Source organism: Dromiciops gliroides, chromosome 2 (genome assembly GCF_019393635.1).
Source record: "Dromiciops gliroides isolate mDroGli1 chromosome 2, mDroGli1.pri, whole genome shotgun sequence".
Taxonomy (NCBI): domain Eukaryota; kingdom Metazoa; phylum Chordata; class Mammalia; order Microbiotheria; family Microbiotheriidae; genus Dromiciops; species Dromiciops gliroides.
Window position 1 is genome coordinate 217751007 of NC_057862.1, and position 13491 is coordinate 217764497.

Below are 13491 nucleotides of genomic sequence, written 5' to 3' on the forward strand. Positions count from 1 at the left end.
ATTAACTTTGCTTCAACCTCAGCACTCCAGAAGGCCCATGTCCTGTGGCTGTAGGAAACAGTTACAGGAAATAGGGAGCTATCAGGTAGGCCTCATTAGACTTATTAGCAAAGAAGGGAGCATCTTGGGAGATAGAACAGAGGTAGTTGACGTTCTCTCACTCCCCTTCAAACCTGTATGTACAATTGTTCATTTTCAGAATTGAGTCTCTTTAAATACATATTCATCATGTTGGTTTTTTTCCTTAGGAAGAAAAAAAGGGTTAGCTCTGAACTTGTGATGCCTTCTTTTAAAAGCTGGCAAACCTCTCCTTGGTAGAAGCCAGAATTCAAAGTTATTCTAAGAGGATAGATTCCATTTGAATGAATTAGGGCTATTAACTCACCTTTGCCAAGTAGAGGAATGTATCCACCATCTCTTGCTGCTTCAGGGCTGACTTAAACTGTTTTTCTGCTTCACGGTACATTCCTAGCCTAATAGCAAACACAAGAAGGTCACAAATTCTATTGAAACATTAAAAAAACAGTGTATTTGGGGCAGCTAGGTGGCGCAGTGGATAGAGCACCGGCCCTGGAGTCAGGATACCTGAGTTCAAATCCGGTCTCATACACTTAACACTTACTAGCTGTGTGACCCTGGGCAAGTCACTTAACCCCAATTGCCTTACCAAAAAAACCCCCAAACCCCCCCCAAAAAAAACCAGTGCATTTAATCCTACCAAGACAATAGGGAGAAAGAGTGAGGATTTCTATATATAAGTTAATTTTATAGAATGGTAGTAGTTTACCAGAGAAAGCATCCCAGGGAAAAGATTATTTTTTAAAGGGAGCCAACTTTGAAACTCTTTTGGTAAAAGAACACTTTCTACTTTGTGGATACCAAAAATATGTACTTCTTTGTTGGTCAACATTGCTTGTCGTTTTCTAATAGAGTTGGTGGCCAAGGAGCAAGCGCAGGATGTGCTTTTGCCTCAGTAGGTGTAAACACAACTTTCCTAACTGACATCAGTGGCCACGCTGCTGTTTTTAGGTCAGTCTATATAGCCTTTATTAAGCCAGTCCCTTATGGCACAGGCTTGTCCTTTTGGCTGTTGTGGTTTCCTCATTATTTAAAAGGCTATCTAAGCACTTAAACGTTATGTTTTCATTTTCTAAATTGCTGTTTTCCATCGTGTTTCTCCTTTCACACCCTGAAAGAAGATCAGAACAATGAACTCTTAATTATTCTGTCCTATCTTTTCCTTAAGATTTGGGGAGAGATTATCTGATGATGAGTATATAAAGCCTCCAGCTGACCTAAACTTCATTTATTAATGAGAGGGCTCCTAAAGGACTCTGAGGAGATTCAGAGGCTAAAGGATCTAGCTCTAGAGACAGGCCAAAAAGTTACAAAAGCAGGGATCATCCATTTGGAGCTAGAAGAGAGCTTAGAGGTCACCTAGACCAACCTTTTTTTTTGTTTTGTTTTGGGTTTTGGTTTTTTTTGTGAGGCAATTGGGGTTAAGTGACTTGCCCAGGGTCACACAGCTAGTGTCAAGTGTCTGAGGCTGGATTTGAACTCAAGTCCTCCTGAATCCCGGGCTGGCGCTCTATCCACTGCGCCACCTAGCTGCCCCTAGGCCAACCTTTTCATTGTACAGCTGAGGAAAAGGAAGCCTAGAGAGGCCATGACTTTCCCAAAGTTACAGATATGAAGTGGAAAAGCCAAGATTGAATAAACTCAGACCCTCTGTTTTCATATCCATCATTCTTTCTACCGCACTGTGCTTCTTATCTACTCCAAGCTTTCTCATATTCCATGGGGTTTTTAGACAGATCTAAGTTTCTGCAAAGCCATACATCTCTGTGTGTGTATGTGTATGTATAGACACACACACACACACACACACTCAAATTTCAGGCCTTTACACAATTGTTTTATGATTCTTTGAGTTTCCTGATGTCTTCTTCTCAGTGAATTATATTGTTACCAAAGATAGAAATTAAGGAAAAACTAATGTAATCTAATGGACTCATCACATTCCTAAGTGAGTAACAGGAAATATTAACTTTGTCTCACTAATTCAAATATTCTCTAATCATTTCATACCTATTACATAAACTACAGTGCTTCTCTATACACACTCCAAAATTGGAGCATATTTTAAAAAATCTTATTTAGCATTTTTGTAAAATGATCACAGATAATACTTGCTAAACTTGTTTAAATATTCAATCAAACCATAAACTAATAAGTGCATACTATGTACCAGACAGGTAGCTAGGTGTAGCTAGGTTAGAGCGACAGGACTGGATTCAGGAAAACTCATCTTCCTGAGTTCAAATCTGGCCTCAGACACTTACTAGCTTGTGTGACCCTGGGCAAGCCACTTAACCCTGTTTGCCTCAGTTTCCTCATCTATAAAATGAACAGGAGAAAGAAATGGTAAGCCACACCAGTATCTCTGCCAAGAAAACCCCAAATGGGGTCACACAGACTTGGATATGACTGAAATGTGCCAGGCAATGTGCTAAGCACTGGGGCATTTTGCTCCTATAAATGTTAAATGAAATTTATGTCAGAAATCTTTAAGTACCAAAGAAAAGTTGATTAATGGCATAAAAATGACAAAATCCTTCTGTCTCCATATGGCTGTTAAATAAATATTTTTTCAAACTATCCAAAAGTGCATTTCCCTTTTCCTTGTGTCCACATCTACTGTATCAAAAGAGGTTTATCAGATTTGGGACTCTGGGAAATTCTGTCCTATTTAGGCTTAAAAAATAATTTTAAAGAGTCTTACCTGTAATAACATTTCCCAATCTGTACTTTCCACCACCAGTCCTTGTACTGCGAGTATTCTGTGGATAGGGCAGCCAAATCCAGTGCCTTGAAAAACATTTTTTTTTTAGTTTGCTTTATTTTTTGCCTTTTGAAGCAAAAATTAATAAAATACCATAATTGATACCAACCAAAACACTCATCTGAAAATCAAACATGAAATTAAATTTCTCCTTACTTCCAGATGGCCTCACCAGTTTTCTTTACAGAATTACTTCCAGACCACAGGGCTGACAGCAGATGAGAAACAGTTGGTCACAATCAAAGCAGATATGCTTTATATCTGAATATTATTTCAATGCATGTGACAAGAAATAATATTTAATGAATATTTTTTAAAAAACTATTGGGTAAACTGGAAGTCAGAGATGAGGCACAAGTATTGATTAACATACTAAATCTCACATTTCTGGCATTAAGATTCCCAGTACAATTTAAGTTGTGGAAAAATACGGTGATAGGTTTGTATGTTGGAAATATAACTAAGGATGTGGATGTAATAAAAATGTGTAGTGAGGCTAATATATGGATTCCTTTGTTATGTTCTGTACTGATAAAAACTTACATAAATTCTCCTGAGTCAAAGGTTATATTGTTTTTTAGCTTTTAAAAAGTACTAGCTATTCTAGGTTTTGTGGATGTTCTATAGACATCTCAAATTCCACATGTCCAAAACAGTTCATTATTCCTCACCCTTTTTGTGAGTCTTCCCGTTTCTGTAGGGGCACCACCTAGTGAGGGCCCCATCAGCCTCAAGCTACCTCAAGCAGCTTAAAGGGTTTTCTAAAGCACAGTATGACCCTCTCCAAGAAACTCCAGGAATTCCAGGCAAGAACCTTTAAAATGGATTACAAATTCACAAAGAGCAAATAGGCTACTCCTTCCCCCCTTCCAATACCTTCTTGATATCAGTATCTTATTTATCAAGGGAGAAGCCAAAACTATGATTTCATTCCTGTGAGGAACTTCCCAAAATGGAAACTCCCCACATTGATGCAGTAACCATTTATTGTTTCAGAGAGTCACCTAGGGCACAGAGAGGTCAGGTGATTTATTCAGGGTCACAGAGTATGTGCCTTGAGCAGAACTTGAACCTGGTTCTTCCTGATTCCAAGGCCAGTTCTCTATCTACAATTTACTATGCTATCTCTTGTTTTATTTAATAATGACCATTTTAAAAAGTATGGACATGGCTTTTCCAAAACATCAGTGCTAATAATGCTGAATATTTTACAGTTAAGATATATGGAGATTTTTTTGAACCCAACATAATTTTTATTTTTTAGTTTTTGTTAGATATAACCTTTAACCTTCCTATCTTCTAGTAAATCATTGGAAATACGTTAGATGTACAAACCTTGCCATAATATCAGTGACTTATAAATAGACCATTTCTAGCCCTTAGCTTCAGGTTTAGGATAGTTGTTATACAGTTGTGAAAAAAGGTTTTGCTACAGCATGTTACATTTTCAGGCCTGTTGTCCTTAAACTCCTCATGCTGAATAGTCAACTTCCCAAATGTGACTTCTTCTGACAAGCCAGAGGCTTCTCCCTGAGTCTCCTGGCAATAATATGCCACAGTGGAAATCTTGGATGAAAAATTAATGACTAGCCTTTCTGTTCTCAATCTTCTCTTGCCCCAAAGAGAGACCCCTGTATGTGCTGACAAACTATGACTTTCTATACCACTATGCTGAGTCCTTACTGGGCTTAAAAAACCCTTATTTCAACTCAAAGGACAGAAATGCAAAGAAATAGCCTAACTTTTAGGTTCTTGTTTTTTTCTACATCCCCTAAATAAAAAAGAAAAATGGCAGCATAAACAGGAGAAGGGAAATTTCAATCAGTAAGATCATGAAACAGCATAAAAATATTTCTTATTTATTTTCAATCAACTCTATTGAACAAGACTATGCAAATATCTGTTGTTAAATGAATCTTTACATAAGTCTTTTGTATTCACATACTGTATTCATTCACATTTTACCTGAAAGTAAAATAAAATAGCAAAATTATAAATATATCCCATTTCTTATATGTAATTAGGTAAAAAAGTATAATTTTGAATTAATATATTATATATAGACATAGCTATCTCCACGTCACTGTCCAATGTTTAAATCTATTTATGGGTATAGGACATGCTAATATTCTCACTTGATCATATTTTTATATTTTAAATTCTATATAATTCAAATAATTTGAAAATAATGTATAAATAATCATTATAATTAATAAAATATATAATTTATAAATAATAAAAATCATTCCATTATGTAGTTTAGCAAAACCATATATATGTCACTATGTATTACATAGATATATTTATAGCTATGTTAACATATTTGCAATATATGTGTTTTATCTAACTAGTGATACCAGAGTGCTTAATTTGCTCTTAAAATGAATCCCCAAAACAGTATAATAGTGTATTATGCATTTTTCCTAAATTACATGTACTTCTATTTTTATATTTAAATTATTTGAACTATTTGTTCACCTAATTCTTTCCTCCAGAGCTTTTATTTCACTTATAATTTCATTTTGCAATTCTTGGCTTTCTTTCTGCCAGGGATTTTCATAATCCTTCAGGTCTAGCCATTTTTCTCAGCTGTTGCTGAGTTACTACTTAATTCTCCAGGGTGTATCTCTTGGGACTCTCTTGATTCACAATATTTTTTCATAGTGTTCAGTGTCTTCATCTCTTCATTCATATTGCCGGTCTCTGTTCCTGATTTGTAACCTTGATCCAAGGTCAGGTTCTGGGCTGGATGGGATGGTCAAGTCATATTTGGTCCTGACCTCAATAACCTGAGCTCCTGTCACTGACTTCCTCTCCCCTGGTCCTTCTGGATTATCTGCTCAGTGCACTAAGGTGGTCAGGGGCCTCTGAAACACCCCAGGTTGAGCTGCTGTAGTTACCCTTCCGTACCAGTCCTTTCCCCTCGTGGGCAATATCTCAGGTCAGAGTAGTTGGAGAGTGACATGTTTCTGAAGCCCTGGGATTTCCCCACACAAATACTCTGGACTTCTTGTCCCCACAGAGAGTACCACAGGCTTCGGGACCCTCTGTAATCTGAGGTCTGAGTGCTGCAGGCCTCTTTCCTAGCTGGAGTTATCTAAGTCAGAGTGCTGCTTACTCCTGCCCCATCCCTGTATCCATGGTAAAAGATGTCAGAGCTTCCTGTCCTTCCCTTCCCCTGCCCTCCATTGATTCAGGTGATGGTACAGCATCTTTGATTCAAGCACTGGAAGGCTTCTAGATTGTGGACATGAAGGTTTCTGCCCATCTCTTTGGTATAGATTTGTATTTCTGGATCATGATTTGGTCTGATTCAATTTTTAGATCTTTACTGGGGAACAGGTGAGCCATGACCTTTCACGATGCTGCCTTACTAGAGGGTCTAAGATATTTTCTTAATAAAGTGCATTGTTCACAAACATGACTAGGAAATATCATCCAGATATATTCAAAATTTGCTTTCAATATTAATCATCTCTAGGATATTCAAGCAATTTTTGTACATTTTATTATCCACATAATGTTTACAATTAAAAAAATCATAGTTCATATTTACATATCAGCTTAATTCTTAGAAAGTATTTTCTTTACATAATTCTGAGAAGCAAGCATTATCACCAGATGAGAAAACTGAGTTTCAGGGAAGATCATAGAAGCAAAGGATTCAGAACAAACAGGAAGGGATCTTAAGGCTCTAGACTAATTAACTAGGTTAAATGGCCCATGCATACTCATAGAGCCAGGATATGGAGAGAATGGATTCAAATGCAGGTTTTTCCAATTTAAATCCAATGTTCTTTCTACTGTGACATACCATTCATTCAAGAGACATTTATTAAGAGCCTACTATATGCAATACTGAAAGATACAAAGGTAAATGAGAAATGGAATAATTCACATGGGAGCTTTTGTTTCCAATGGTAATTTTTAAGTATTCTGTATTACCCTGGTGTTTGAAACATAGAGAAAACAGAAATTTCTTGGTATGTTACATTCCTCATGTGACTATTCAATTGGGGGGGGGCAGGGCAATGAGGATTAAGTGACTTGCCCAGGGTCACACAGCTAGTAAGTGTCAAGTGTCTGAGGCCGGATTTGAACTCAGGTCCTCCTGAATCCAGGGCCAGTGCTTATCCACTGCACCACCTAGCTGCCCTGACAATTCAATTTTTTTTTTTTTTTTGGTGAGGCAGTTGGGATTAAGTGACTTGCCTAGGGTCACACAGCTAGTAAGTGTCAAGTGTCTGAGGCTGGATTTGAACTCAGGTCCTCATGAATCCAGGGCCAGTGCTCTATCCACTGCACCACCTAGCTGCCCCCGACTATTCAATTTTTAATAGTATTTTCCTTACTAGAATTATAGAATTTGTTTTCATTTTCCCTGATTAATAGTCTGACTCATACATTTGTTCACCTTCTTGCCTTTGGTATGTTCTTACTGCCTAAGCTCAAATGAATATATTTCTTCAAGTAAAATTTGGAATTAAAAAATCAATACTGATAAACTGGAAAAGCAATCATTATAAATTCACACATGAAATATAAGAACACAAAATCTAAAATGAATTTATACTACAGGTAGAATGAGTGTTTTGGATCTTTTGCATGTGTACTTCTTAGAAGCAAGGACTATACCTATATGCTCATTTGATGCAGCTGTTGTTTCTCAACAACAACAGATTCTATCCAAGATGTCTGGAGATATTCTCAGGACACAAACCATTAATTATTAAGGTATTAAGAACATCTTCAAAGAAATAACAATCTCCCTTACCATGCGCAACCCCTCTAACTTGAGAGTTCAGAAATTTGCCCTAATTTTAAAAATTGAGACGTGCTTTTCTTTTCTTTTTATAAGTAATCCAACATATACAATGGAACTGAAAGCCTCTGATAGCCCAACTTAATGACATTTCATTGACATAATGGTTACATATATAAGTAATTTTACTTTATTCAGAAAAATACATGGTTTCCTGGCTACTTCTGTCCTTAGCCCTCTCGTCTCTCTTTGCTCATTCCCTCAATAATTTTATCCGTTACTAAAATATTTTTCATTATTATAACTATGTGGGATAACTCCTAAATCTACTTCCCCTGCCCTAACCTCTAATCTATACTCCAGTCCTGTATTTCCAAATGTATATAGGATATTTCCATTTGGCTGTGCTCCTGTCACTTCAAATTCAAAATGTTTAAAATGTACCTTTCCAGGGACAGCTAGGTGGCACAGTGGATAGAGCACTGGACCTGGATTCAGGAAGACCTGAGTTCAAATCTGGCCTCAGACACTTAACACTTACTAGCTGTGTGACCCTGGGCAAGTCACTTAAGCCCAATTGCCTCACAAAAAATAAAATAAAATAAAATGTACCTCCCCTCAAAACTAGTTGTCTTTACCAACCATTAAAAATATTATTTTTATTTAAGGGGCAGGGTATAGAAATGTGATTTCACTCCTTCCACTAATAGACTCCTCTGAAATTTATAGTCTTAGAGAATCTCCTGAGGATACCATGGTCATACAAATAGTATGTGTTTAAGGCAGGACTTGAACCCAGGACTGTCTAACTCCAAGGTCAGCCCTTTATATACCATGCCACACCACCTCTCATAATAATAGCTAACATTTCTATGATGCTTTAAGCTGTGAGCTATTTTAATAATATCTTTTTTTTTTTTTTTTTTTTTTTGCGGGGCAATGGGGGTTAAGTGACTTGCCCAGGGCCACACAGCTAGTAAGTGTCAAGTGTCTGTGGCCGGATTTGAACTCAGGTACTCCTGAATCCAGGGCTGGTGCTTTACCCACTGCGCCACCTAGCTGCCCCAGACAGCTATTTTAAAAGCATCATTTCATGTGGTCTTCACAGAGGTATCATTTCACAGGGGCTACTAAAAGTATTACCCTTATTTTACCAAAGCCTGGGCAAGGTACAGGTTTCCTCTCCACTCAGCATTTCAGATTTATTGTATGGAATATTTAGCCTCTTTTATCTTCCTTATTATTCTAAGCCCATCAACAACCATCAACAAACAGGTGCATTCCAAGACATATACTACAATGCTTCCCAAAACGTTACATTTCAGTTAGATTCACTCCCTCCAAACCACTTGCATATGATGTTCTCCCACTCACTCTATCTTCTTCCTACCTCCAATTCTTACACTCCCCTATCTTTGCATCCATCACAGCTGCATGTTTCAGATGTCTGGCTCTGCCCATGTTTTCACTTCCTCTTAGTATGTGTTATGTGCCAAAGTTTTTCTCATGACCTTAACCACCTGCTACATTCTAAGCCTACTCCTCTTCTCTTGTATATTTTACAGCCAGTTCACCTACAATCCTTCTCCCTTCTTAAACAGGTACTGAAGTGGCCTGTAGCCTTTCTAGTCTGACCTCCCCACCTACTTGTTTCTTATTTATTTTAATTTTCTATTAAATGATTGAAATAAAGTTGTATTGTGAGGCGGCGGAAAGGCAAGTGATTTACTCATAGACACACTATCAATTAGTTTCAGACCCAAGTCTCTCCTGATTCCATGTCCAATACTCCTGCCTTGACACCATACAACCCCGTTTCTATCAGTGAGATTATTTCCCAGGCTGGAAAGAAAGGATTCATTTTTTATTTCTCCCTGTCCTGAATTTCTTCTAATTGTTACCAAGTTGTTATTTCTTCTTTTCAGATGTCTCAGGGTGTGGTTTCTCCTCTATCTACTATTGCCACAGCCTTATTCTTTGCCCTTCTTACTTAATTTCAGTTACTGCAAACCCCTCCTAATAGTTTTCCCTGCCTCCATTCTCTTCTTCACTTTCCATTCCATATGGCATATATCTGCCAAAAGAGTTGCCCTACAGTCCAGTAAATTGATACAATCCTCTAGAACCCTGCCAGGCACAATGCCACTGTGGCTATCAGGAAGGTTGTTCAAGTCCCTCTAACACATGAGTCCTCACTGTGTAACCCTGGGTAAATCACTTAACCTTCCACTGCTCAAGGCAGCTTTCTAAGAGTACAAGTTACCATGTGGGTACTGATCTAAAGGACATTTCCTCACCCAGAGTTTGATATGTCAATGAAAACACAGGTCTGGTTAAAAATTAAATTAATTTAAATTAAAACTGGGCAGTGATGCAAATTGACAGTAGGTGAGAGGAAGACAGGAAGATGAAACTGTTTACTTGTGTTATTAAAAAAAAAGAACTGAGTCTTTGTTTTTTAAAACAATGCATACACAGACTGCCACTAAGAAAATGAAAATGGCACTGATGCTGGTTGCCTAGCAACAAGGCTCTTCCTATGCCCCCTACCACATACAGATCTCAGGCTGCAAGTGGCCCCTTTGAGTCATCTCTTCTCTATCTACTTTGTTTCCCCTACAACACTTCTATGTATGATTGTTTCTAATGTTTACACTCTCGCTACCATTGATCAAGGCTGCCCTTGATGTTTATTTTAACTAGATTGTGTGTGGGAAGCAGGGGAAGGCATACATAGTATATATAATTTGTCCCAGTTCTCACAAGCCCCAGGGGTGGTCCTGGGTGCCAAATGAGTCTTTCTAAAACATTTTGTAATTCTTCATATCAAAAACCTACAATAGCTCTCTATTAGCCCATTCTATCAAGTCTAGATGCTTCTCCTTGACTTTCTTTTTTTTTCTGATAAAAGTATTTTTATTTTTTTCCAGTTACATGTAAAAATAGTTCTCAACATTTGTTTATACAAGCTTTCCAATTTCAGATTTTTCTCCCTCCCTCCCCTCCCTCCCCCCTCCCCTAGACAGCAGGTAATCTGATATAGGTTATATATATATATATATATATATATACACATATATACATATATATATATATATACACATATATACATATATATACACACACATATATATACATATATAAAATAACATTAGATGTATTTCTGCATTAGTCATATTATAAGAGAAGAATCAGAGCAATGAGGAAAAACCTCAAAATAGAAAAACAGTACCAAAAGCAAAAGAAATAGTATGGTTCAATCAGCATCTCTACTCCACAGTTCTTTTGCTTCTCCTTGACTTTCAAGGTCTTCTATAATATGAGCCTACTCTATTTATCCAAACCCTATTTTTCCACTATATTCCCCAGTACGAAATCTCTGCCTAGTTTAGTTCTATCTCTTCACTGCCCACTTAATACACTGAGATAGTTATGAGAGCAAAAAAGAAGTGCTGGATTTTGAGCCTGAAGATGAGTCCAAATTCAAGCTTTGCCACCTGCTGTCCATGACCATGGGAAGTGACTAAGTGTCATCTTCCTCATCAGTAAAATGCTGATCTTGGAGTCAGGAAGACCTGTTGTTGTCATACCTGTCTTGCTCCTGACATATATGACTGTGATGGTGCCTCAGAGAACACTCTCTGACTATAACTTACAGAGTATGAGAAAATTATTATTAATAATCAATATATTGGGGGACCCAGAGATCACTTTTTAGTTCTCCCTCCCCCTCCACTCAAAAGGCCAGTTTTCTTTGAGAGATTTCATCAAATCTCATCTAGGTCAAACTAACTCAGACCCTAAGTTCACAAGAGGAGTTTTGAGTGGAGATAGGCTCTTTTGTTTAAACTGCTGAAGGACCCTGACTAATTTGAGTGGTGTGATATTTAAAATCTAAATGTGGGTTCTAATCTGTCCCCCCCCCAAGTTTTGGGGGGGGGAAGCTGGCTAAAATCACTGATAAATTGAGCAAGAGTTTAGGCTTTTAAGGATTTATTAAAGTGTATTATAAGTTAGTAAAGAGAGAGAATGGAAAATCCTAGTTTAGATCTATTCAGTATAGCCAGAGAGAAACCTTTGCTTTTCCTGTCAGTCCACATGAAGTCCCCCACCATGCCAAAGTCCTGGACAACAAGGGGGATCCTCCTTTTTCTCCCATCTGCCACCACCAAGTCAGTTCTAGACAAAAAAAGGAAGATCCAGCGAGCTAACCTCCGCTTCCTAGTTCCTCTCTCCCTCCCCAAAAGGGGAGGTCCTTTAAGCTGATTGGTTGAGAATGGTCTCCTGTTGATAGCAATAGACTCTGAGAACAACACCCTACTCAGGATTGGCCACATGTGGTCTCAATTTAATCATTCTTAAGTAGGTACTCAGAAAGTTTCTCAGTCTCACCCAATTCAATCAATTCTAAATCAATCTTCAGGTGGGGCCCCTGGGTGGCTGCCAAATCCCATTATTTTATCACACTGGGGAGTCTTGAATTCCTTTTTCTGATGTAATCTCTAGAGTTCATTTTAATATAGCCCTTCTTCAAGTCAAGTGAACCAATTAGTTTTGAATAATGCTAACCAATTAGATTTGTTTGGGGGGATAAAAAACCTGCACAGGTAGCCTCTCAGACCACTTAGTCTCTGTCTTTTGCTTTCTCTCAGATCTCCTTAGGATCACATGCTGTCTTGGGGGGACTACACATGTTTTCTAAGTTTTCTAAGTCTCTTGCTCCTGCTAACTGACATGATGAAGCTCTCTCTCTCTACTTCCACTACCATGTGGCCTGGGTCCATAAGAAGTTAGGGAGATATGTATTCAATCCCTTTCTGGTATAATATTGATAAATTAATATAAGCTTATCCAAAACTTTGTGTCTGTAATAATTATTTTCAACATCACAAGAGCAAGTGCTGAGCACTCTACACCTATGAAATCACAGGTCTAGTTTAAAAAACAAAAACAAAAAGTTTGAGATAATACTATGTGCACTACTCACCAGAGAAGGTTGGCATGAATCTCAAAGGAGCTTTATGTAAGTGCTAGATAGACAGAATTCCTAACACTGCATCATTACTCATTAAATTATTTCTCTTACCTAGTATGTTCTCATTTCCCATTTTAGAGATTAAACTCTGGCCTGTCTTCCATTCAATTCCCATTTCCAGCTCACAGTGAGGACCTCTGAAGTACCCCTTTGGTTACTATACAATCACTACCATGCAGTTTACTAATGAATATTTTCTAAACCTTTCACGTATGGCAGCTCTGATTGCACAGCTTATCTATATGCTCCATAACGACAGAGAATATACTCTATAGGTGCTCAATTACTAAGTGTTGATTCATTCAGATATTCACTAACATGTCTATCTAAAATGGTTTTTTCTAATTAATGAGAAAAATTAAAAAGAAACTATCATTTTGAGACATTGCAAAATCAGTTACATTTCATTTGATAGAGCTCATAAAGTTACAACTTATTCTCTACTTCTAAATTTTAAATATGTGCAAATTTCAAATGAGTTTTAATTAAGAGAATAAATTATCTAATGAGTCATATCCACACAACTGTAAAACTTGCTGTAAAAATATTAATAAAAATAGACAAGTAGCCATAAAATAGAAACCAAATAAAATATGAATATTTTCTTCTCATTGCTTCACTACTAAAAAATAAATCCCATCTTTCACCTTTTGCTCTCATATAATTTTAAAAGTCCACTCTTCATTAAAATGAAAATGTGTTCCAAATAACTATTACTTTGACACAAAATCTATGTAATATTCTTAACGAAATGCATCTTACCTATTTAGGTAGTTTTTGAGATTTTTCCATGTATGCTGTTTAAATGCTAATGTTAACATGCCAGAAACTTTAAAATACTAACACTTCCAT

General features: G+C 37.2%; 1 protein-coding gene across 4 annotated transcripts in view; it reads right to left on the reverse strand.

Moving 5' to 3' along the window:
* TTC8 (tetratricopeptide repeat domain 8) overlaps positions 1 to 13491 on the reverse strand; it is a 48580-nt gene that overhangs the window by 15615 nt on the left and 19474 nt on the right. For all 4 annotated transcript variants that reach the window (XM_043990243.1, XM_043990246.1, XM_043990245.1 and 1 more), the window contains 2 exons: positions 2783 to 2868; positions 386 to 473 (listed from right to left, as the gene is read on the reverse strand). In XM_043990243.1, coding sequence (XP_043846178.1) covers positions 386 to 473; positions 2783 to 2868 — 174 coding nt within the window. The remainder of the gene's footprint in view (positions 1 to 385; positions 474 to 2782; positions 2869 to 13491) is intronic.